The sequence below is a fragment of the Gorilla gorilla genome, chromosome 15, assembly GCF_029281585.2.
Source record: "Gorilla gorilla gorilla isolate KB3781 chromosome 15, NHGRI_mGorGor1-v2.1_pri, whole genome shotgun sequence".
Classification (NCBI taxonomy): Eukaryota; Metazoa; Chordata; class Mammalia; order Primates; family Hominidae; genus Gorilla; species Gorilla gorilla.
In genome coordinates, this window is record NC_073239.2 from 117,290,565 (window position 1) to 117,314,370 (window position 23,806).

At 48.0% G+C, this 23,806-nt stretch overlaps 1 protein-coding gene across 4 annotated transcripts in view; it reads right to left on the minus strand.

Moving 5' to 3' along the window:
• Positions 1-268: 268 nt before the first annotated feature.
• The window catches only part of WARS1 (tryptophanyl-tRNA synthetase 1), a 42,756-nt gene continuing 19,218 nt past the window's right edge, over positions 269-23,806 (minus strand). For all 4 annotated transcript variants that reach the window (XM_004055685.5, XM_004055684.5, XM_004055687.5 and 1 more), the window contains 7 exons: positions 19,401-19,520; positions 18,640-18,822; positions 11,589-11,689; positions 9,756-9,868; positions 8,876-9,049; positions 3,546-3,686; positions 269-1,515 (listed from right to left, as the gene is read on the minus strand). In XM_004055685.5, the coding sequence (XP_004055733.2) occupies positions 1,354-1,515; positions 3,546-3,686; positions 8,876-9,049; positions 9,756-9,868; positions 11,589-11,689; positions 18,640-18,822; positions 19,401-19,520 (994 nt within the window). In that variant the 3' untranslated portion in view covers positions 269-1,353. The remainder of the gene's footprint in view (positions 1,516-3,545; positions 3,687-8,875; positions 9,050-9,755; positions 9,869-11,588; positions 11,690-18,639; positions 18,823-19,400; positions 19,521-23,806) is intronic.

Here is a 23,806-nt window from a genome sequence, read left to right on the forward strand (position 1 = left end):
GCGAGGACAACCTCTGCTTGCGTTCTCCATCAGCTGCTGGAAATGAGAAATGTGGTGTGAGAGGGAGCCCGCACCAGGATGCTGCTAAGGGCTCTCCCAGCACAAGCCCATTCCTGGGAGCTGTGGCACAACACCATGGGGTTCCTGGGACTGTGCGCTTTCATCCCCAAATTTTGACTCCAGCAGACTCAAGGTCATCCACAGAAGGGTGAGGGAAGGGGTCTCTGCTCCCTCCTCAGACCTCCCAGACAGAGCACAATGACAAGAGCAGGAGCCAAGGAAGTTTATTTACTCTACTGGGTGACAGGAGGGCAGAGTGCTCCAGAAGAGACCCAGATACATCAACCAAGGGCTTCCCTGAGATCTGGCTTTGCTCTTCCAGGCCTGCACATGCTGCGTGATGAAATGAGGCCTGCCTAGACATCTGTGAGGGCCTCCAGGGCTGCTGCCTGGACTTTCTCCCTAGCTAAGTCCACCCGTCCAGGGACACAGCCAGGGCACTGCTCTGTGCTGACTTCCACTGCAGCCAAGGGTCAAAATGAAGCATCTGTGTAGGCCAGGACTCCTTGGCATCGGACACGGTCAGGGGAAAAGCCACCCTGACTCTGCAGGACAGAGGGTCTAGGGTCATTTGGCGGGAGAACACTGGTGTGCCAAGGGAAGCGAGCATGATTTCTGGAGTGGACTACATGCATGGTCTGGAGTTCAGTAAACTGGAAAGCTTCACCCCCAAGTCTTAATTTAATCAAAACTGCCGAACTCTGTTCAATCTTCATTGTTAAAAGCAGCTTTAAAGCTGGGTAATTTCTTAGTCAAATGTATAACAAAGCTTTTACTTATCAATTTCTTTTTGGGAGGGGGCATGGGCTGAAATACATCTTGTGCTCAATAAACCTCCCCACATCAATATTTCAAAGCACTTTCTAGGTTACAATAATGACATTTCAATTCCATATATGCATACATAGAATATATATTTTTAAACAGAGTGGGTCTTAAGAGTATACTTGGAACCCTCGGACTCCTCCACGGACCAGAACAGGGTGGCCCATGGACTTCCAGCCAAAGGTTCCACTCTGGGGCTGCCTTGGGGAGAGACTCACAGCTGGACTTCTCTATCCGACCATGCAATGTTAGCCAGCACCAATTACCCACAATGCTTTGCCCATAAGAGATAGAAATAATGGAACTCACAGGAAGAAACAGTATTGATAACATACACAGGCTTACAGAGGCCAGGCCCAGTAATTACCATGAGACAGAAGCCTACAGGTGGCGGTGCTTTGACTGGGCTGGGATTATTGATACATTACTGATACATCACTTCTTTTATAAGCATATGTAAAACGAGTGCTACTGAAAGTCGAAGGACAGCTTCCGGGGAGTCATGAACTCTTTCACTATCTCATCCGTGACCTCCTTGCGCCGGGCCTGGTGCTCTGCGATCAAGGGCTGCAGAACCTCTATGAGTGCCTTCTTGAGCTCACCGGTGAGCATGGCTCCGCTGGTGTAATCCTGCCCGGAGGGAGAGAGCCACGTGAGAGATGGCTCCACATGTCCTGAGCGGCTCCTTCCTGCCTCGGGCACCAGCTCAGCCCACACCACCCATGCAGAGCCTGGCACGTGGGTGGCACTCAGAAGTGAGATCTGTTGTTACCACAACAATAACCTATACCTTCAGCTACACTTTTCCTAAAACGGCTAGAAACCTGGCTCTGACAGTAGCCATGACTTGGCCTCTCACAGTGAAAGGGCCAATGGGGAGGGCAGTCCCCACCCCTATCGATGCTAGGGGCCATTCCCCCAGGCACTAAACAACAACAATTCCTGGCAGCCCCTTATGGCTTCTGTAAAATCTTGCTAATTTTTTTTTTTTGAGACGGAGTCTCACTCTGTTGCCAGGTTGGAGTGCAGTGGCACGATCTTGGCTCACTGCAACCTCCGCCTCCCAGGTTCAAGTGATTCTCCTGCCTCAGCCTCCTGAGTAGCTGGGATTACAGGTGCCTGCCACCACGCCTGGCTAATTTTTGTATTTTTAGTAGAGATGGGATTTCACCATATTGGCCAGGCTGGTCTTGATCTCCTGACCTCGTGATCCACCCCCCCCACCCGCCTCGGCCTCCCAAAGTGCTAGGATTACAGGCGTGAGCCACTGCGCCCAGCCAAATCTTGCTAATTTTTTCTTTTTCTGATTGTACTGCATGCTCATTAAGCAAATTTAATAAAGTACCCAAACCACAAAGCAGCAGCAAAGTAAAGAAAAATCACCTACAAATTGCCCGCCTAAAAAATGCCCAGAGGTGGGGTCTGCCACTAACATTTGGTAAATTTTCTTTACATTTCTTTCCCTGTGCATTTCATTTAAACATAGTTAACTCCTCCCTGAGTTTTCATTTGGTATCCTTTTTTCACTATCATAGGCATATTTTCCTGTGTCACTAAAACTTTTTTTTTTTTTTAAAGAAATGAGGGTCTTGGCTGGACGCGGTGGTCACACCTGTAATCCAAGCACTTTGGGAGGCCAAGGCGGGTGGATCACGAGGTCGGGAGATCGAGACCATCTTGACTAAGACGGTGAAACCCTGTCTCTACTAAAAATACAAAAAAATTAGCCGGGCGTGGTGGCGGGCGCCTGTAGTCCCAGCTACTCGGGAGGCTGAGGCAGGAGAATGGCATGAATCCGGAAGGCAGAGCCTGCAGTGAGCCGAGATCGCGCCACTGCACTCCAGCCTGGGTGACAGGGCAGGACTCTGTCTCAAAAAAAAAAAAAAAAAAAAAAGAAATGAGGGTCTTGCTATGTCGCCCAGGCTGGATTTGAACTCCCGGGCTCAAGGGATCCTCCTGTCTCAGCTTCCCAAGTAGCAGGGGCTACAGATGTGTGCCACCATGCCCTGCATATGAACACTTAAAATAGTTCATGCCTGCATAATAATCCACCCTGTAACAATTCTAATTTAACGTTTCCTCTGCTGTACTGAGTCTGTGTTGAACTTTTTGCTATTATCATTTTTAACATCTTTGTGTGGAAAGCTTTCTCTTACTCAGGATTATTTCCTTGGAAAAAATCTAAGAATGAGAAAACCTGAGGAGAAGCTCTGAACATTTTTGGGCTCTTTGTACCCAGTACCAAACTGCTTCCTGAGGCTGTGCTGATAAACACTCTGCTCACTTGAGTGTGCCTTGAAGCGTCTGCTTCATAATCACTGAAAATAGTCAATGGCAACACAAAAGCCCCTGCTAATTCTATACTCAACTGTCTTAGTTTTGATCACATTAACTTATATTTCTCTGATGACTAATAAAGCAAGACTGTTTTGTGTGGCTTCTAAATGAATAGTGATTTGTGTCTGCTCTTTCGTGATTTGTTCATGAGGCTTCTGAGCCCAGGTCTAAAAACCATGAGGGCGACTCTACTCAGTTTTCACCTTGTTTCAGTTGAGCACCTCCGACCAAGCCTTCATGCCTGGCTGTTGGAGCCTTCTAGGCCCCATGGGCAGGAGTGGGTGGCTGGAGGCGGCTGTGGGCCCTTGGGGTTCCCTGCTCACCTTCCTGATCTGCTCGAGCTTGTCGTCGTCCTCGAGGAAGAAGGTCAGGTACATGAAAGACACGTCCACATCACAGTTGCCCCCAAACTGCCTGTGCTCCTCGATGGTGTCTCTCCCTCCAGAAAACGCATGCTTATTGACCTGCACCAGAAGAGGACACAGACACGCTCCTCAGTCCTGCTCATCCTGTGCCTGGACACTGGCTAGAAGCCCAAGTGTGGAAGTCAAAGGTGTGAGTGCTGTCAGATTCTGGACCAGGGAAAGGCCAAGGCGCACAGCCGGTGGGGGGCGCACAGCCGGTGGGGGGCGCACAGCCGGTGGGGGACCCACTGCTGTTCTTCCTGTGAGGCTTGGGTGTGAGCTACCGTGGGGCTCACTGCAGGAGAGGTGGGGGCAGATGAGCTTTGAACACCCCATCCTCGGAGACACAGGAGAATAGAGTTGGGAAAGCCAAGGCACTGATTGAACTGAAACCTGGGACAGACAAGTTCCTCAGGTGACAAGCTTCAGAAAAAGGAGGGGTAAGGCCAGACATGGTAGCTTGTGCCAGTAATCTCAGCATTTTGGGAGGCTGAGGGGGGAGGATCGATTGAGGCCAGGAGGTCAAGACCAGTCTGGGTAACTTAGTGAGCCCTCCTCTCTGCCAAAAAAAAAAAAAAAAAAAAAGGGAATTAGCTGGTGTGGTGACGTGCGCCTGTAGTCCTAGCGACTCGGGAGGCTGAGGTGGAAGGATCGCTCAGACTCAGGAGTTTGAGGTTATAGTGGACTGTGATTGCATCACTGCATGCCAGCCTCGGCGACAGAGCAAGACCTTGTTTCTAAAATAATAAAAACTAAAAAAATAAATAAATAAAAGAAAAAGGATGAGTAAGTCATCCTCAGAGTAAGGGAGATGGCAGGAAGGGCAGCCTCTCTTAGGGATAGGTACTGCAGTGTTAACGGGGACAGGAAAGCAGTGGCCAGCTCCACACAGAAAGCATAACAAGAAGGCACAGGGTAAGGCAGTAAGGGAAGGCAAACCCACGAGAAGTGCGCAGGGAGAGGGGCCTGCAGGCAGGTCTTCACTTACAAACAGGCAACACTGTCAGAGCTGAAAAACTCAGAAACACAATGACTTTTAGGAATTGTTAAAGATAATCACGGGGTAATTAAGGCTAATAAAAGCCAGAACAAATAGGCGAAACTCCTTCAACATTCTTTCAGTGAGCATCTGAGAAAATGTCACCCTAATTTTTTTTTTTTAGATAGGATCTCTAGTCTGTTGCCCAGGCTGAAGTGCAGTGGTGTGATCATGGCTCACTGCAGCCTTGACCTCCTGGTCTCAGGTTACCTTCCTGCCTCAGCCTCCTGAGTAGCTAGGAGTACAGGTGTGTGCCACCAGCCTGGCTAATTTTTTGGTATCTTTTGTAGAGACCAGGTTTTGTCATGTAGCCCATTCTGGTCTTGAACTCCTGGGCTCTAGTGATCTGCCTGCCTTGGCCTCCCGAAGTGCTGGGATTACAGGTGTGAGTCACTGTGCTTGGCCCCTTAACTTTTTTTTTGCCACCATGCCTGGCTAATTTTGTATTTTTAGTAGAGACAGGGTTTCACCATGTTGGCCAGGCTGGTCTTGAACTCCCAGCCTCAGGTGATTCGCCTGCCTTGGCCTCCCAAAGTGCTGGAACTGCAGGCATGAGCCACTGTGCCCAGTCTTAACTTTTTTTTAATGGGAAAAAAGGTGGGCAGAGTCAATAAATTCTAAGTTGTTATGTTTAGTAAGTCTCCTTAAAAGAATTCCAGAGCAGCCGGGTGCAGTGGCTCACACCTGTAATCCCAGCACTTTGGGAGGCTGAGGCAGGCAGATCACCGGAGGTAAGGAGTTTGAGACCAGCCTGACCAACATGAAGAAACCCCATCTCTACTGAAAATACAAAATTAGCTGGGCGTGGTGTCATGTGCCTGTAATCCCAGCTATTTGGGAGGTTGAGGCAGGAGAATCGCTTGAACCCGGGAGGCGGAGGTTGCGGTGAGCCGAGATTGTGCAGCCTGGGCAACAAGAGTGAAACTCCATCACACACACACACACACACACACACACACACACACACACACACAATTCTAGAGCAGAGTCCTAACTAGATAAGTTGGGATCGTGCAAAAGGAGCAGATGAGTGTTGGGGCAAAGGCGCCCGTCTCCATTTTGGCAGGGCATTGCTGAGAGGCTGGGCAGGGAAAGCAGCAGTCACACGAGAGGCTCAGGCAAGGCCCATGCGAGGGGCTGGCACAGTGGCTCACGCCTGTAATCCCAGCACTTTGGGAGGCCAAGGCGGGCGGATTACGAGGTCAGGAGACCAAGACCATCCTGGCTAACACGGTGAAACCCCGTCTCTACTAAAATACAAAAAATTAGCTGGGCGTGGTGGCGGGCGCCTGTAGGCCCAGCTACTCGGGATACTGAGGCAGGAGAATGGCGTGAACCTGGGAGGCAGAGCTTGCAGTGAGCAGAGACTGCGCCACTGCACTCCAGCCTGGGCGACAGAGTGAGACTCCGTCTCAAAAAAAAAAAAAAAAAAAGGAAAAAAAAGTTATAGAATGAAAAACTATGGAAAATACCAATAAACAGGAGGAAGAAAAAAACCACCTAGTAGTGGTGTCTCCTAGTATCTAAGTGATGGAGTCACTGCTATGTGGAGGCCATAGCCCTCCCTGCTGGGCCTTGGGGAAGAAGCTTCAGTGTCAGGAAGAAAGTCTGAGAACACAGGTCCTGGGTTCCAGGGGCAGTTTGAAGAGGATATTGAAAGGCCAGTTCCCAGACCTTTATCTGAGAGGAGAACAAGGAAACTGGTGTCTGCTGCATGTTTTTCAAGATGTGCTGGCGTCACCACCACCTGCACACTCCCCTTCCCCAGGCTTTTCCCACAGTAGGCACACAGCAGATGTGCCATCCGTGGAGGCTGTTAGGGTTGTGACATACATTTTATCCCCAACAACCCAATAACCTCTGTAGTGCTGTCTCTATCTTACAGGTGAAGGAAATCAGGCCCAGAGTGTCAGGAACCTGCCATATGTGACAGGGATTGGCAGGACCAGGCTGGCTCCTGGGACACCAGGCTTCTGGGTGGAGCTCGAGAACTGAGGGGCTCAGTTCTGCCTCCTTGACGTGATCGGTCCTCAGTGATGCAGGAACCAGCCTACCAGGCCTGACTTACAGGAAAACAGATGGAGGGCTGACTTGGGAGTGGGTATGGAGCACTGCTGCCAGCAACTAAGATGATGGAAGTGGGTGACCAGTGCGACTCTGTGTGACAGGAAATGATGCCGAATGGACACAGCCGGCTAGGGTGGTAGTTGGGATAAAGTTAGATAACTCAGGCTTACTGTGTGCAGGTGGCAGGTACTCACTCAGCAAAGCCACCTGAGTCGTCAGCACTGTGCTACTATTTTGATTTTTTTAATTTGAGAGATGGGGCCTCACTGTGCCACCCCAGCTGGGGTGCAGTGGCTATTCACAGGCACAATAGTAGCTCACTGCAGCCTTGAATCCCTGGGCTCAAGCCATCCTCCTGAGTAGCTGGGACTACAGGCATGTGCCCCTGCCCTGCCTGAACCTGTTATTTTTAGGAGGCTGGAGCAGATGTGCCCTTTCTTTTCTAGTGTGGAGATTCTGATTTTGGAGCTGAAGTCGGGCACGGGGATTTAGAGTGAGGGCCTGGGCGGGCCCTGTTCTGCCCCACAAGAAGCCTGTAGGCCCAGTGACCGTCTGTAGGCCTCTGTTTTTCCTGACCTCATGCTAACTGCTCACCTCGAGGGCTCTACTGGTCCCTAAGTGAATGATAAATGTCCCAGATCCATAAACAAGTTTTTCTTTTCTTTTTTTTTTTTTTTTGAGCTGGAGTCTCACTCTGTTGCCCAGGCTGGAGAACAGTGGTGCGATCTCGGCTCACTGCAACCTCTGTCTTCCAGGGTCAAACAATTCTCCTGCCTCAGCCTCCCGAGTAGCTGGGATTATAGGTGCCTGCCACCAAGCCTGGTTAAGTTTTGTATTTTTAGTAGAGACAGGGGTTTCACCATGTTGGCCAGGCTGGTCTCGAACTCCTGACCTCAGGTGATCCACCTGCCTCGGCCTCTCAAAGTGCTAGAATTATAGGTGTGAGCTATCGCACCTGGCCATAAACAACTTTTTCCAAACAACTTCTCAGAAGCAAAATAAAACAGTGGACTTTTCCAATGGCACTTCCCTCCCCACTCTGCACCCTGTGCTCCGGAAGTTTTGGCCAGAAGTGAAAGGGAAAGAAAAGTCTTCAATTATACCAGCTTCCAACTGAGTGGGGAGAGTTGGTGGAGGGCATGTCTTAGGAAGTTTTGATATGAAAGGCTTCCCCATTGTCAACCAGAACCTGCTTGGGACTTTCCAGAACGGTCAGGGGCAGTGACTCAGAGGGCATGTGACATGCCTCAAATACAGTTCCCAGCATTCCCACTGCAATCTTCTAGCCTGCAAACACACACTTGATTCCAAAGAAAATGTCAACTGCTTTGTGTAACAGTGAGGCAATTATATATACACTGGCTGTTGAGGAACCAGGCAACAGAACTGGGGCCATGCAAAATAAGGAAGCTCAAACTAACGTCTCCTTTTAGTTTCTCTAGTGATTTGTCAAATGTTTGCTGAATGCCTGCTGCATGCATCCCTCCTGGGGCCAGCAGGACTGTCCCATGGATGGACGTTTCTCAGTTCTGTGTCTCTCAGTGAGAACGCTCTCTGGGAGAAAACCAGCTCATAACCCCTGCTTGGTAATGGCTGCTCAGGGCCAGGAGAGCAGTGCTGCTGATTCCTGGTGGTGGAAACTTGGTCAAGTGGCTGGGCTTCTCTAAGCCTCATCATCTCATCTTTAAAGGGAATAGCACCACCACCTCCCAGTGAGAATGAAACATGAGAAAACATAAATAAGGCACCGGGTCCAGCCCCTGGAACACAGCTGATGATGAGAAATATACACAAATCTTTTCCATTATTTAATAACATCCACACTAATTATAACTTTAAGGAAATTGCCATGACTTTGCCTGCAGAACAGTGCTGGTAAGAAAAGCAGAAAAGGAAAAAAAGAAAAAAAAATTCAAAATTTTACCTAAATGAAAGGACACAAAACAAATTCACCTGATTCATGTGGGAAGGACAGGCTGCCTGAGTTCTGCAGGGAGCAAAGTTGGCAATCCTGGAGTTTAGCGTTGCTACGGTGGCTGGGTGGCTGAGGCCCAAAGCACTGCGCAGTGGTGTGTGTGTGCATGTGCCCCCCAGGGCATGTTTCTGATCCCGCTGGCTGCCCTCTGCCTGGGCCACTGCTCACCTTGGTTTTGATCTGCTTGGCCGTGTCGGTGAGGAAGATGGAGGAGTTGGGGTCGCTGGCACTCATTTTGGTCTGGGCGCCCTGCAGGGCGGGGAAGAAGGTGGAGTGCAGCAGGGCTGGTTTAGGATAGCCGATCCTGGGGGCGACGTCCCTTGTCATTCTAAAGTAAGGATCCTGTGGGGAGAGTAAGGACCCTGATGAGGGCGGCCAGAAAACATGCCAGCTTTCAGCCATGAGCAGTCCCTGTGAGTATCTTCCCAGAAGGCTCTCATGCTTCCAACCAAAGAAATTCACTCCCTCCTCCCTTTCCTATCTTTTCCTTTTTTTTTTTAAATTTTACTTCCAGTTCTGGGATACATGTACAGAACATGCAGGTTTGTTACATAGGTATACATGTGCCATGGTGGTTTGCTGCACCCATCAACCCGTCATCTAGGTTTTAAGCCCCGCGTGCATTAGGTATTTGTCCTAATGCTCTCCCTCCCCTTGCCCCCCAATCCCCAACTTTCTTTCCTTTTTTCTGAGACAGAGCCTTGCTCTGTCGCCCAGGCTGGAGTGCAGTGATGCGCTCTCGCTGCAACCTCCGCCTCTGGGGTTCAAGCGAGGCGAGTAGCTGGGATTACAGGCGGCTGCCACCACATCTGGCTAAATTTTGTATTTTTAGTAGAGACGGGGTTTCGCCATGTTGGCCAGGCTGGTCTTGAACTCCTGGCCTCAAGTGATCCGCCTGCCTTGGCCTCCCAGAGTGCTGGTATTACAGGCGTGAGCCACCCTGCCTGGCTGCCCATCATATCTTTCAATACCTCTCCCCGCTGAAGAGTAAGAGGAACCTGCTGTCAATGCCCCAGACTTAGAGAGCCTTGCTTTTCTGCCTGCTGACCTGGTCAATGGCACATGGGATAAGGCACTGGATATCCGTCCTGTCTCGGAAGATCTGTGGGAATGAGTTGCTGAAGGAGGGAGCAGCCTGGATGGCAGGAAAACTGATCTTCCCTGAAAATGAGAAAAAGTATTTTTACACGTGAGATGAGTTCCTGTTCTGCTTAGTTAATAAAGCAATGAACAAAAACAGGTTTTCTCCCATTATAAAACAATCATTAAAATAAATCTAAAAAACACAGAAAAGTAGAAAGAACATGCTGTACAGCTGCAATGTGTCTCATTTCATCCATTTTCTTTATATATTTTACTCTATGCATTTTTGTTGTGATTACACTATATTTGGTCTTTCCTTGGCTTTTTCTTTTCCTTTTTTTTTTTTCTCAGAAGGAGTCTCGCTTTGTTGCCAGGCTGGAGTGTGGTGGCTCGATCTCAGCTCACCGCTACCTCCGCCTCCTGGAGTTCAAGTGATTCTCCTGCCTCAGGCTCCTGAGTAGCTGGGACTACAGGTGCGTACCACACCCAGCTGATTTTTGTATTTTTAGTAGAGATGAGGTTTCATCATGTTGGCCAGCATGGTCTCAATCTCTTGACCTCGTGATCTGCCCACCTCGGCCTCCCAAAGTGCTGGGATTACAGGCGTGAGCCACCGCGCCCGGCCTTCCTTGCCTTTTTCATTGTAATGACTACCCATGTTGTTACTAAGTATATTCTATCCTGTCAATGTATCATATTATTTAACCATTCTCTAGCCACCTTCCACCTTTAATTATCAGAAGTTATGATGAATGTATTTTGATATTTAAAAGTGTTTAGTGTTTTGGATGTTGTTGCTGTTATTACTGTCATTAGTATTTGCTTAGACCTGCAGAAGCAGAACTTTTGACCTCTCTATGGCCCCTGACAGGTGGTGCCACGCCAGCCCCCACCAAGTGGCGGCACCCAGACCCTTGGGTGAGCTCAGATGTTTCCGGGCCCTGGGCACGCGGCTGGCCCAGTGTGACCCCGACGCCGTGGAGCACACGCCGCTGCGGCTCTGGCTCCAAGCAGGGTGAATGCTCCTCATGGAGAGCCCCGGCAGCACATCCCAGGGAGCTGGCTTGGCTGGCAGCTGACTGAAGGCCTCAGGGGCCTGCTAGGCCTGAAGCCATGCACCAAACATCAAGTAGAGGAGGGGATCAGAAGGCCCAGCCACAAGTCTCAAGGACCAAAAGTCTAAAAGTGTACGAAGCCAATGCATCTGAAAGACACATGGAAATTTATGGAGAGGGCCATGAAGGCATGCAGGTGGGAGGCAAACCATTTGCACATCTGCTGGGGTGGAGCCATGGAAGGAGAGCAGGGCAGGGGTGGGAAGGCTCCAGAAGACCTCAAGTCAAGCCCCTCATCTTACATGTGGAGACACTGAGGCCCAGGGAGACAAAGACTCAAAGGCCCTCTCATGGACAGCAGACCCAGCTGTTCTTCTTCATCACCCCTGGGTTCCATCCAAGGCCACCCTACACTGACTGGGGTCCCACCAGAGCTGTTGGAACTCCAAAGTCATCCTTAGATTTTTCTTTCTTCTAAACCTTAAGACGGGTGACAAGAGAGGGACAGACTCACATCCTGAAGTGCAGCTTCACCCAACCCAGAGAAGCTGCTCAATGCATTACACTAGCTAGTCAGATTCCAGGACAACGATGACCCACCCACGCCTGGGCGTCCTACTTAAAGAGACAGTTGCAAACGCTAACATCTCAGAGATATTTAAACCAGGCATGTGTCTCCTCCAGAACTCTGCTCCTTTTTGAAGGGTGCAGGGAGTGGTCCACAGCAGCAGTGGGCCCCTTACCAATGCAGTCGCTGTCAGTGAAGCCGAAAATGCCTTTCACTTGGTTGAAGGTAACATGCTTTTGAATCTTCACCACATTTTTGTAGAAACCTGAGCTCATCCTGCAAAGACAATGAGAATGAAATCCCAAACGGGAGGGCGGCCTTCACTGAAGGCAAAGTCACAGTTATTAAAATTGGATGCCAATGAGTAGTGGCATGGGCCAGACTCGGGGCCACATTGTGGTCAACACATAAGCACCGGGAAGGTACCAGGAAGTCATCTGTAGGCAAAGATACCTTCATCAGGCAAAGCAGACACACGTTTACCTGTGGAGTTGACTGGGAAAGGCAGAAACCAGTGTGAAACCAACGTGAAGCAGACATACAAACAAGGCAAGAACACAAGCAGATTCAGAGACTTGCAGCTAGCATGAAAAATTTAAATTCTGCCAGGGTCAGCAGTTCAGTGGGCTGTGGAGCTCAAGTCTGGGAGCCCCCAGGAGCTTCTTAGTTGAGAAATACTGTGTTGTGGGAGACCATCTGCTTGTTGTCGGATGAGCGTATGGATAGAAACCCACGGCCCGAGAAGGAGGAAGGCCTGTTTCAGTGCAGCTGGTCCTCCTAGTCTCTGGCCACTGCTCCCCACTGCTGTTTGGGCAGAACTGACCCTATCCACAGCAACAGGGCTAGGCCACAGTGGCTGATTCAAGCAACCCAACTCTCTCTTCTGGATGGTGAGGGGTGTGGGTACCAGGCCTGAATCTGTGGCAGCCATTCCGCTACCAGAAGGAACTAGGCTGAAGAAGAAGCAAACACAGTGGGGTGTAGGGGTTTGGCAGAACCCAGAGTGGCTTCTTTTTTTTTGTTTTGAGACAGAGTCTCACTCTGTAGCCCAGGCTGGAGTGCAGTGGCATGATCTTGACTCACTGCAACCTCCATCTCTTGGGTTCAAGCAATTCTCCTGCCTCAGCCTCCTGAGTAGCTGGGATTACAGCTGCTCACCACCATGCCTGGCTAATTTTTGTATTTTTAGTAGAGATGGGGTTTCACCATGTTGTCCAGGCTGGTCTCAAACTCCTGACCTCAGGTGATCCACCTGCCTTGGCCTCCCAAAGTGCTGGGATTACAGGTGTGAGCCATCACGCCCAGCCAAGTGGCTTCTTATATTTCAAGTGGCTTCTTATATTGCATCTTTGTATTACTATATTCAGTAGTTTTTTCTCTAGGCCCTACCATGTGTTAGACACTACGAGGGAAAAGGGGGAAGGCTGGTGTCTTTTAAGTGTTTGCACCATGTGGCAGGAGCTGTGCTAGATGCTGCATATGTGTCAATACTCCTAAAATCCCCTTCAAAGTAGTAGCATTGCCTCCACCTTACAGTTAAAGACTAGGCTCAAAGAAGTTCAGGGTCATAGTCACAGGCCCAGTGAGTACAGGGGCTGGGATCCCAACACAGATTCACCTGGCCCCAAAGCCTATGCTTTTCTCACCACATCTTATCCTTTAGAAGAGTTTAGACTTTTGGGGCAGGGCGGAGAACTACTGAATGTCTTTGTGCAGGTGGGGTGGGGTGTCAGGAGTGCAGGGACACTGGCCGTTTGTGCTGGGCGAAGCACAATGCTGGGAGGCCTGTAACGGTCAAGGTCAGTGCCAAGGTCTGTCCAGGTTGAGCAGAGGCAGCACAGGAGGGATGGACTGTGTCTTTCACCTAGCAGCCGGCTGAGTTTCAGGCCCTGGGGGGCACTGGAGAGGGCGGGCGCAGTACTGTGAAGGGGCATGCCAGGAGAACCCAGCATCTGTGTCACCCACTCAGCACAATGGAAACAACAGAGAGCAAGAGCACAGCCAACAGCAGCACTGCCTGGGAAGATGCGGCCTTTGTCCTCCTGCCAAGCAAGCCAAGAATACCGCAGGCAGGGAGGGTCCCTCCTCGGCACCGCAGCAGGCCTCACAGCCAGTAAGGACAGCAGCTGTCTGTCACCTGGGGAGATGGGCTGCAGCAAAGACTTGATGCGCCCTTGGGATTGAGGCACCTGGGACACCCTAACCCCTACAAGGAGGGAAAGTCTCCAGTACCCCCAAACTGTGGCAGGACTGTAGCTTTGCGGCGTCTGACTGGTATTTCTGAGTTAGAGCACGCTGCCCTTTCTTAGAAGACTGGTCATTACTTGCTGCAAGCTGCTGCCACTGTGCTGGCTGCAGGGTGAATGCAGGTGCTGCACCGTGAGCACGCGTGATCCTCCCCTCAAGGGACGGCTGTCCCCCTGCACAGCTGGGACGGACCCATCACGCAAAGCAGCCATGCCAGTGCCGGCACATGGAGGCTTCTCACTGGCTGCAGTGAACACACTTAACTGTATATCACATGTGGCTGAACCACCAGTTACCCCAGGGAGGGCACCTGCTTTTCACTCTCAGACAGGGTTTAAAGTGGGAAGAGATTTTAGATTACAACATTTACTGAGCACTCCCCAGGTGCCAGGCGTGGCTTGAAGCACTTTACATGCAGTGCAGGCACTATCATCTCCTGACCACAGTCTTCTCTACCCCTGCCCTTTGTCCCTATTATCACCATAGAACTTATTATCACCTGATTGATCACCTGTTAGCTGATTCTCCCCATTAGAAGAGAGGCTTTACACAGCTGCTGAGATAATGGTTTTGCTCCCTGCTGTACCCCCAGCATGAGTCTGGCATATAGCAGATGTCCAATAAATATTTGTAGAACAAAGGAGCAGAGTGGAGAAAGCAGGCAGACAGGAGCTCCTCCCATGCCCGGGCCACACAGTGGATGGCTCCTCCCATGCCCGGGCCACACAGTGGACGGCTCCTCCCATGCCCGGGCCACACAGTGGACGGCTCCTCCCATGCCCGGGCCACACAGTGGACGGCCATCAAGCAGAGCACTTGCAACCTCTGCTATGCTGCCCCCCACTAGCACCCAGCTCCCTTCCTCACAGGAACATGGAAGCTCAGAGATTTAAGGACTTGCCCAAGGGAACAAGACCAGGCAGGGGCAGAGCTGGGTCTGGAACACAAGTTTTCAGACTCCCAGCTCAGTGCCTTTGCATCCCTCAGGGCCCTGGGCAGGAAGGCCGTTCTGGGGCCATGTGCAATGTGCAGGGGGAACTGCACTGGCCTCCTCCCTCATGGAGGCCTCACCACCTCCCTCCCACTCAAAAGAGGGCGATGGCTGGCTTTGTTGAATTTCCAGCTCCTAAACACCAGGAAGGAGCTTTATTAAGCCAAAGATACAGATTTTGAGTTAAATTCAAGAAAGAAAAGTAAAATGCTCAAATGTTTAGAAGAAACTCTTAAAGTAAAATGTTTGAATAGAGGATTTACCCTTTAAAATGTCTCTCCTCACTTTAGGTTCAATATAAAATGCCTTTCAAGAAAAGATATCATCGACTCTTTTGTTGACATACTGTGTGGGTTCCATCTTTACTCCATGTTTGTAAAGAAAAAGGAAGTTCCTGACCAGGTGCAGTGGCTCACGCATCCCAGCACTTTGGGTGGTCGAGGCGGGTGGATCACTTGAGGTCAGGAGTTGGAGACCAGCCTGGCCAACATGGTGAAACTCCGTTTCTACTAAAAATACAAAAATTAGCTGGGTGTGGTGGCGGGCGCCTGTAATCCCAGCTACTCAGGAGGCTGAGGCATGAGAATTGCTTGAACCCAGGAGGCAGATATTGCAGTAAGCCGAGATCATGCCACTGCTCTCCAGTTTGGGCGACAGAGCAAGACTCCATCTCAAAAAAAAAAAAAAAAAAAAAAAAAGGAAGTTCTTATTTAGCAAAGGTGGAGGCTGGTCAGGAGCTGCAACCGCAGTTGCCAAAGAGACAGCACGGGGAACGGCGGCCTCACTCCACGTTCAGAGAGCGCTGAAAGTGGGGTTGCTCAGGTGGTGGTCTTTTCACATGGACTGTTCAAAAGTTCATCTACCCTATCGTGCATCTATTGGCTGAATCAGCTTCATGGACTATTATAGGCACTTGCTCTTGTCTCACCACCAGCATTTATATCTATCGACGAAGGGGCTCAGCTTTGCTTCTGCTGTGTCTGTGGGGCCCAGGAGGGGATGGGCCACAGACAGCACAAATTCAGGAACTATGTGTCTTACTCAGCTAGTGGGGAGAGGGCCACACTGTACCAGATGTGGCAGAGGTAAGGCCCAGTGTGATGGAGGACCAGAGAGGGGCATCGAAATTTGGCTGTGGGGAGGGAAAGCTCCTAGGAAAAGGTGATGCTTGATCATGCCTTTGGAAGAAAGTGTAGGAATTAGCTAAGCTGGGAGTGGCAGGGTCAGGAGAGTGGGTGGGAATTCTGGGCAGCACAGAGCATGTACAAAGGAGAAGGATGTGGAACTGCAAGCTGTTCCACTGAGCTGGAGGTAGCAGTGACGCTGGAGAGGAACACAGGGCCGATCACGAAAGGGCTCGTGTGCCAAGTGAAAGGTGAGAATTCTCAATGTCATCTAAGGAGGAGAACTGGGAAAGACCCGCAAGTGGAAGATGAGATTAGCTCTGAGTTTTAGGGAGATCACTGGCTGGTGGGGGCAGTGGTGGTGTGGGAAGAGGATAGCAGCTACTGAGCAATGCCAGCAGCACTGCCTGACTGGAAAAGGAGAAGCAGAACCCACAGTTGTCTCTGCAGAGGTTCAATCAGTTGAATCATTGTATGGAATGGGGTGAGAATAAGGAAATAAAGTGCCATGAAAATTATACTAACAAGGCTGGGCATGGTGGCTCACACCTGTAATTGCAGCACTTAGGGAGGCTGAGGCGGGGAGGATCACTTGAGGTCAGGAGTTCAAGACCAGCCTGGCCAACATGGCAAAACCCATGAGTGAGACTCTGTCTCAAAAAAAAAAAAAAAAAAAAAAAAAAGAAAATTATGCTAATGATGACATCTATGTTCTTGTTTGATCCCATTTCATGGACACGGCTGCTATGACACACAGCCACTAAACCCAGGTGCCAGGATCTGGATCCATGTCTATTTTCCTTCCTTCAAGGATGCCACAGGGCCTCCATGCTCACATGGCTGAACCAAGAGAAGTAATTTTAAAAGATCTAATAGGTGCTGGGCGTGGTGGCTCATGCCTGTAATCCCAGTGCTTTGGGAGGCTGAGGCAGGCAGATCACGAGGTCAGAAGATCGAGACCATCCTGGCTAACACAGTGAAACCCCGTCTCTACTAAAAATACAAAAAATTAGCCAGACATGGTGGCGGGCACCTGTAGTCCCAGCTACTTGGGAGGCTGAGGCAAGAGAATGGTGTGAACCTGAGAGGCGGAGCTTGCAGTGAGCCGAGATTGCGCCACTGCACTCCAGCCTGGGTGACAGAGCGAGACTCCATCTCAAAAACAAAAAGAAAAAGAAAAAACTAACAGTTTTACTGGCTGATAGAAGGGCGAGATTTCCTATCAGGGTATACATTGCTCTCAATGGATATAAAACCACTACTCAGTTTTTTTTTTTTTTTTTTTTTTTTTTTTTTTTTTTTTTTGAGACAGAGTCTCACCCTGTTGCCCAGGCTGGAATGCAGTGGCACGATCTCGGCTCACTGCAACCTCCGCCTCCCAGGTTCAAGCGATTCTTCTGCCTTAGCCTCCCAAGTAGCTGCAACTACAGGAGCACGCCACCACACCCGGCTAATTCTTGTGTTTTTAGTAGAGATGGGGTTTCACCATATTGGCCAGGCTGGTCTCGAACTCCTGACCTCCTGACCTTTTGATCCACCCACCTCAGCCTCCCAAAGTGCTGGGATTACAGGCATGAGCCACCACGCCTGGCTGCCACTACTCAGTTTTAAGGTCTTATAAGAGGGAACATTCTGGGGATGCGGCTCTAAGCAAGTCCTCCTGTGCTCACTGCTCACCTGCCCCTTTAGTGTCCCTCTTATCCTGCCTCGGCATGGTCCCTGATGGTGAGCTAACATGGGAGGGCCTGCTCAGAGCCCAACCTGGGCTGCAGGGGCATAGCAATGAACCCACTCCTCCTGGGGAATCACTTTAGGGGAGGAGTAACACGTCTTTGGGGAGTGGAGTAACACGCCTTAGGGGAGTACCATGCCTTAGGAGAGACCACGCCTTAGGGAAGTACTATGACTTAGAAGAGTATCTCACCTTAGGGGAGTACCACAACTCAGGTGCTCAAGAAATATTTGTTGAGCTAGATAGTATCCTTCTTGTGATGGTTGACCAAAGTCTTATTTTTCTAACACATTTCTTGGTAATCATTTGGGATGAAACTTGAAGGATTTTCAGAATGAAATATTTTGGTTTATTAAATGGCTGATTAAAAGAACTAGACTGAGGAAACTGTGTAACCACTGAGTCTTTTCTCTGTGAGGAAAAGGTGTGTTGAAAAGGAGGAAGACATAACTCTGGAAGACTGACTATCCTTGGTGAGAAACTGCAAGGCAGGACTTCCTGGCACAGCTGAGGATGAAAATCTGAGATGCCATCATGCTGTGGCTGAGCCCATATTTTAAATTTCTGTAAATGTAATTATGGAGACAATAATCGAGTCTTTAAGATACTGATATCACTTAATCCTTTCTATGTACATACACAGCTTTTCACTTTCAAAATTATTGGTAAATAAAACCAATAAACCAGCTCATAGCATTTTTTTTTTCCTTTTTGAGATGGAGTCTTGCTCTGTTGCCCAGGCTGGAGTGCAATGGCACGATCTCAAGTCACTGTAACCTCCACCTCCGGGGTTCAAGCTATTCTCCTGCTTCAGCCTCCTGAGTAGCTGGGCTTATAGGTGCGCACCACCACACCCAACTAATTTTTGTATTTTCAATACAGATGGGGTTTCACCATGTTGGTCAGGCTGGTCTTGAACTCCTGATCTCGTGACCCGCCCACCTTGGCCTCCCAAAGTGCTGGCATTACAGGTGTGAGCCACCATGGCTGGCCACTCATAGCATTTAATAAAGGAAGAAGAACATTTACTAGGCCTTAAGACCATTTCAGTTGTTTCGAATTTAGCTGTGGTCATGACAACTTGACATCCTCCTCTACCTATTGAAAAGGCAGCCAGACGTTTTCTCCTTACCCCATGTAGTCCAGGTCAGAGAATATGAAAGTCTTGTTGATGTCAAAGCCACAGGCGATGATGTCCTTGGCATTCTCCACAGCATAGCTATAGGCCTGGTCCAGGGTCAGGTCCTTCCACAGATACTTCTCGTCATCCGTCATCTGGATGACCAAGGGCACGTTAAATACATCCTGGAGCCACCTAAAGAAACACAGGGGGAGAAAGCTGACGTCTCATCTCCCCTGTGGAGGAACGCCATCGTGCATCTGAAAACACAGCTCCTACTTACAATGCATGTTAAAACTTCCTTGCCTACAAAATCACAATTTGAATTGTGATATGAATTTGACTATGGATAATGATAAGGTCTACTACCATTTATTGACCAAGATGGCCCTGTGTGCTCTGTGTTAGCTGCTCTACACACTTTGTTTTGAAGCTTTACGGTAGTTTTATGAGGTAGGTATCTTCACTCTCATCTTGCAGATGTGGAAACTTAGGCTCAGAGAAGTAGCCGGCCCATGGCCATGCGGACGGGGAGCGGGATGAGAAGAGGAGCAGGCCTGGCTGACTCCAAAGCTGCGCTCTCCCCATCACTCCATGGTCCTCTAAAGTGAGCCCAGGAACAAAGTGAATGGAAGCCAAAAAAGTGCCAACTCTTGACATCTTGGTTGCTCAGCAAATGAACTAGCATGATCTTGTCAGTTCTAAACATGGTTTATAAGCAACATTCTCAATTCACTAAGAGAGTAAGAAAAGCCATAAGATCCAATACTTACTTTGTGAAAATAAATGGAATGAGGTGACCTACATGCATTGCTTCAGAAGAGGGGCCCCGGCCCGTGTACAGATAAAATGGCTTCTTATTTTCATAGGCATCAAGAACCTGATTCATATCTCTAAAGGAAAAAGAAGAGGAAGAGTATGATTTTCTGAGAAAAATATCAAGGCACTAATGCACTTTTGGAAATGAAAAATATAGACAGAGACGAAACAACATGGATAATAACTAGAATTTGTTACCTTTGGTGCTTATGATATAAATATAGACAGGAAACTTCTACTGAAATGGTTTCTCCTGTGAGTGTTTTAAAAGACAAGATGTGTAGGTTTGGAATAATGTGTTTAAAAGATGGATCCAGCTGTGCAGTTACTGGGACTCTTGGAATCCCTCCAAACATCAGTGCCGACATACTGTGAGCTTGGTACACTTCCCTGGGGATACCAGGCCAACGCCATATGATCCTTGCTCAGAATCACCCAGCCCCGAGGACTCTCAGACCAATACCAGGCAAACTGCATGGGACCAGACAGTCCTGGCTTGGCAGGGAAAGTAAGAATTGTCCTCTGGGAGTTCAGAGGTCAAGTCCCCAGTTGGAGATCTATCTGGGCCCCTCAGCCAGCTTGGGACTAGGTATCTTCATCTGCAAGTCACTCTAGAGTCATCCCCCTCCCTACCAGGCTGCTTCCAATCACAGCTGCCTGCGCCCCACCTCCAGAGACTGATTCAATGGATCTGAGGCGCTCTCTGGGAATGTGTTTGTTTGTTTGTTTATTTATTTATTTCTTTTTGAGACAGAGTCTCACTCTGTCACCCAGGCTGGAGTGCAGTGGTGTGATCTCTGCTCACTGCAACCTCCGCCTCCTGGGTTCAAGCGATTCTCCTGCCTCAGCCTCCCGAGTAGCTGGGCATAGTAGGCACCTGCCACTACGCCCAGCTAATTTTTTGTGTTTTTAATAGAGACGGGGTTTCACCATGTTGGCCAGGCTAGTCTCGAACTCCTGACTGCGTGATTTGCCTGCCTCGGCCTCCCAAAGTGCTGGGATTACAGGTGTGAGCCACTGCGCCTGGCCGGGAATTTGTATTTTTAAAAAGCTCCGTGAGGAGTTCCAATGTTCAGCAGGGTGGGAAACCAACACTCCAGGATGAATGTCCTTTGTTTCTGGGTAAAGTGTCCCCAAATACAAGAGGAATAACTACCTTTTCCAGAGGTCTGGATAGGAGAATCTAGAGAACAGTATTCTGAAAGTAACTTCTCCTTATATTCCCCAAGCCAAGGGTCAACATTGCTTATCTCTGGACAGATACAATTGTGGGTGTTCTGGTTTTTGGGCTTAGTTTTCATTTTTTTTCCCCATGAAATGCTCACATACTGCTTTTGAAATAAGGAAAGAAAATAACCCATAATTTTGGAAGGAAAGAATCCTTCTTTGGTTCTCACAACTAACCATATGGGCTTACAGAAGAGAAAAAAATGTAACTGTGCCACGAGCTGCTTTTCTTGTGTTTATATGGAGCATCTGAGAACTCACTGTGTGCTTGGTCCTGGGGTGAGGTGCTCCTGACAAGCGTGCAGAAATTTACTGGGTTCCAATTTTGAGATCATGTTTTATGAGGATGGATTCCAGCAGAGACTCATTCAGCTACTAAGGGAACTCAGTTACCTGCCCACCACTTGAAGCTTGACTGTGCATAGTAGATCTCATTTAATCCCCAATTTTACAGATGACAAAATTAGACAGAGGGGCAGTTTGAAATCTGAGAATGGGCAAATGACTCAGGTCCTATGCTTTCCTAAGCCAAGAGGCTACAGGATTACTATACTGCAGTTAATAAATAAGTCACAAAGGCAGTGAGAAGAACCATGCCATGCTAAGATAAAAAATGCTGACTACAAACCAATAAAATTAGTAAACTTTGAACCAAAGTGACTGGGTGTGTGTGTGTGGGGGGGGGGGGGGTGGGTGGAATAAAAGAGAAGACTCAAATGGCCAAAATCAGGAATATAAGAGGGGGTATTACTACTGACCTTATAGGAATAAAAAGGATTACTACATAAGGGAATACTATGAATAACTGTATACCAATACATTAGATAACCTTGATGAAATAGACAAATTCCTAGAAACAAACTACTGAAACGAACCCAAGAAGAAACAGAAAATATACACAGATCTGGAACAAACAAAAAGACTGAATTAGTAATCAAAAAACTTCCTACAAAGAAAAGCCCAAAACCCCATTTTCACTGGTAAAGTCTATCAAATGTTCAAAAAAGAATACCAATCCTTCCCAAGCTTTTCCAAAAAAAATTGAATAAGAAATACTTCCCAACTCATTCTATGAGGCCAGTATTACCCTGATACCAAACCAAAGACATTAAAAGAAAACTATAGACCAATATCCTTTATGAACACAGATGTAAAAATCCTCAGCAACTCACAAACCAAATCCAGCAACATATAAAAAAGATTATACACCATGATTGAAAATAAATTGATTTTCAACACCATGATTAAGCAGAATTTGTTGCAGGAATGCAAGGTTGATTAAACACACAAAAACCTATCAATGTGATACACCATACTAATAAAATAGAGGCCAAAACCCACATGATCATATCAATAAACACAGAAAATGCATTTGATAAAATCTAACATCTTTTCATAATAAAAACACATGTTGAAGGGTATATAGAAAGCTCACAGCTAACATTATACTAAATGGTGTATATTCAGTCTTTACTGAAAGTTTTTCCCCTAAGATCAGGAATAAGACAAGGATGCTCACTTTCACCACTACTATTCAACATCCTATTGAAAGTTGAAGTCAGAGAAATTAGGAACGAAAAAAAAATCCAAATTGGAAAGGAGGAAGTAAAACTGTCTCTAATCATAGGAGATACAATCCTATATGTAGGAAATCCTATCAAATCTGCAAAAAGAAAAAAAGCATTAGAGCTAATAAACTCAGCAAAATTTCAGGATATAAGATTAATACACAAACATCAACTGTATTTTTTTTTTTTTTTTTGAGACGGAGTTTTGCTCTTGTTGCCCAGGCTGGAGTGCAATGGCACGATCTCGGGTCACTGCCACCTCTGCCTCCTGGGTTCAAGTGATTCTCCTGCCTCAGCCTCTTGGGTAGCTGGGATTACAGGCGCCCGCCACCATGCCTGCCCAATTTTGTATTTTTAGTAGAGACGGGGTTTCACCATGTTGGTCAGGCTGGTCTTGAACTCCTGACCTCAAGTGATCCACCTGCCTCAGCCTTCCAAAGTGTTGGGATTACAGGTGTAAGCCACCGTGCCTGGCCATCAGTTGTATTTCTATATAGTAGCAATGAACAATCAAAATGAGATTAAGAAAATGCCATTTACAATAGCATTAAAAAGATAAAATTCTAATGAATAAATCTAAGCAAAGAAGTGCAAAACCTATACACTGAAAATTACAAAACATCAATCAAAGAAATCAAAGAAGTGAAAAGACATCCCATGTTCATGGATTAGATGAATTAATATTTTAAGATGGCAATACTCCACAAATGAATCTACAGATCCAGTGCAATCCCTATCAAAATCCCAGCTGCTGCTTTTGCAGAAATGGAAAAGCCGAAATTCATATGGAAATGCAAGGGGCCCAGAATACCTAAACAATCTTGAAAAAAAACCATGTTTGAGTACTCACATTTTCTTATTTTTTTTTGAGACGGAGTCTCGCTGTCACCCAGGCTGGAGTGCAGTGGTGCGATCTCGGCTCACTGCAAGCTCCGCCTCCCGGGTTCACGCCATTCTCCTGCCTCAGCCTCCCGAGTAGCTGGGACTACAGGCGCCCATCACCACACCTGGCTAATTTTTTGTATTTTTAGTAGAGATGGGGTTTCACCGTGTTAGCCAGGGTGGTCTCGATCTCCTGACCTCGTGATCCGCCCGCCTTGGCCTCCCAAAGTGCTGGGATTACAGGTGTGAGCCACTGCGCCCAGCCAAGAATAGTCTTTTCAAAAAACAGTGCTGGGACAATTGGATACCCACAAGCAAAAGAATGAAGTTGGAGCTGTACCTCACAAATATACAAAAATTAACTCAAAAAGGATCAGAAACTGAAATGTAAGAGCTAAAACCACAAAACTCTGAGAAGAAACCATAGGTGTAAATCTTCACAACCTTCGATTAGTCAGTGGTTTCTCAGATATGACACCAAAAACACAATCAATCAAAGATAAAATAAACTGGACTTCATCAAAATTAAAAACTTTCATACTTCAAAGGACTATCAGTAGAGTGAAGAGACAACCTATATAATGGGAGCAAATATTTGCAAGTAATATTTGAATAAGAAACTAGTATCCAGAATATAGAAAGAACTATTATAACTAACAATAAAAAGACAACCCAATTAAAAA